This window comes from Sinocyclocheilus anshuiensis, unplaced genomic scaffold (assembly GCF_001515605.1).
Source record: "Sinocyclocheilus anshuiensis isolate Anshui unplaced genomic scaffold, SAMN03320099.WGS_v1.1 scaffold227, whole genome shotgun sequence".
Classification (NCBI taxonomy): Eukaryota; Metazoa; Chordata; class Actinopteri; order Cypriniformes; family Cyprinidae; genus Sinocyclocheilus; species Sinocyclocheilus anshuiensis.
In genome coordinates, this window is record NW_015549590.1 from 632,078 (window position 1) to 634,087 (window position 2,010).

The following is a 2,010-nucleotide window of genomic DNA, read 5'->3' on the forward strand; positions in this document are numbered from 1 at the left end:
AAACAGTGGATGAGTAATTCACTCCTTGATTTGCTTAATAAAAGCCTCCTTTGAGATCGTTTTGACCGACATGTTTATTGTGTATTATTTCCAATGTGTTTATTGCTAAGTTTAGTATGGTAAAATAGAAGCGCAGCCGTAATTCGCATGCAGTGTATCCGGTTGCCATGACAACAACCTCATGTGCTTCCTGCTGCTGCTCTATGTAATCAGAGTGTGAATTTGTAGATTTTCAATAGCAAAATTAAAATGTGTTTAAAAGTGCGACTGACCAAATCGCCCGGCTCAGTTTGCCCCCCCTCGAACTCGAAGACATCTCTAATTTGACAGTTTACCATCTGATCTCACTCAGTGACTCTAGGCTACATAGGACGGGACGAAACCATGCTCTGAATGGGGGGAGATAATTTTGCCGGAAATGCAGAAATAAGCCATAATTTTGTTTTGTTTGTAACTCTTTGGTAGATACATTTATAATTTCTATTACATTACTACTACTACTGTCACTACTAATAAAACAGATCTCTGGGGGTGCCAAAAGTGTGTGGGCCCTTAGTATCGTCCTAACCCCCCCCCCCCCAGCAGCCCCTGGTTCTCTCACACACACAGGCTTATACTTCAAGCTAAAGATGTGTCCTAATCTGATCTGTAGACTCTGGTCTGTCTTAACCACATTCTTACATGAGAGCATCACTCTCTATCCAGACAAATCAAATCAGCTACTGTAAATGAAAAGTCGGAGAGTGTATGTGCTCTTTACAAATATCCCCTCCTGAATGGATGCGTTTTGATCAATTTGCTACCAACAGCGGCTATCAATAGAGTCTACCGAAGATAATTTAATTGCTCTCAGAGTTTGAACTGATTTGAGGTGTGAATAGTAATGCTTTTCATATACTTCATCCCCTCAGACGGGCATTGAGCATATTGGAGGCAGATGTGGTTATGCGTGAGCACTGATTCATGTCTGCCTGTAGTGTCACAGCCAAAAGTTTGAAAACCTAGACACATATTAACATAAAGGATGATTCTAATTTGCATTTCGTGTTCATTTGTGGCATTCCATTTTGATTGTCTGGATAATGTCTGCAGCAATATGCTTTTGTGTTCTGTTTTAGAGCTATTTGTATAAAATTGCATTAAACAGATGCAAAAAAAAATTATGTATTTTCTAATTTTAAGAATAAATTTAAAAAGTTAGGCACATAGTGTAAGTAGCTAAAAATTGATTGTCTGAAAATGTACATATATACCCACATAACCTGAAAGCGACACCAAAAGCCAAATTATTATTTTTTAATTATTCAATTCCATTTAGTTCAGTTGAACTTTGAACACTAAACTATTTCTAGCTTGTTTTCAAACTTTTGGTCACAATTATTGATATATCAGTGCTCTGATGACTGGCGTGATGGATTTCAGCCTCTCTAAACCCATCTTCCTTCTCTTTCTGTCTGTTGCAGATGGCTGTCCAAACCGATGTAATGGAAATGGACAGTGTCTGCAAGGTCAAAACAGCTGGCACTGCGAATGCAAGACTGGATGGAGAGGCACCGGCTGCAATGTCGCCATGGAGACTTCATGTGCAGACAACAAAGACAATGAAGGAGGTGAGAGATCTTTTGTTAACTCTGTGGGAACTTTGTGACAAAGATTGTATGTGATTGGAACAGCCACATGTGCACAGGAACAGCTGCTGTGTGTAATTTCTGTAATTTCAGGAAAAGCTGCTGTGTGTAATTTTTATGTACTTCCAAATGGAATTATGTAAAAAATAATGACAATTAGAATCCACAGATATTTTCCCTGTTTGCCATTGTCCCTACAAACTGGTAGTCAAAATCTAACCACACACCATTAAAGGGATAGTTCACCCAAAAATGAAAAGTTGATGTTTATCTGCTTACCCCCAGGGCATTCAAGATGTAGGTGACTTTGTTTCTTTAGCAGAACACAAACAAAGATTTTTAAGTCAAACCGTTGCAGTCTGTCAGTCTTATAATGCAAGTG

At 38.7% G+C, this 2,010-nt stretch overlaps 1 protein-coding gene across 1 annotated transcript in view; it reads left to right on the forward strand.

The window, feature by feature from the left end:
- Positions 1-2,010, forward strand: part of LOC107658040 (teneurin-2-like) — a 645,835-nt gene that overhangs the window by 622,471 nt on the left and 21,354 nt on the right. The window contains exon 21 of the mRNA XM_016446429.1: positions 1,464-1,610. Within this exon, the coding sequence (XP_016301915.1) occupies positions 1,464-1,610 (147 nt within the window). The remainder of the gene's footprint in view (positions 1-1,463; positions 1,611-2,010) is intronic.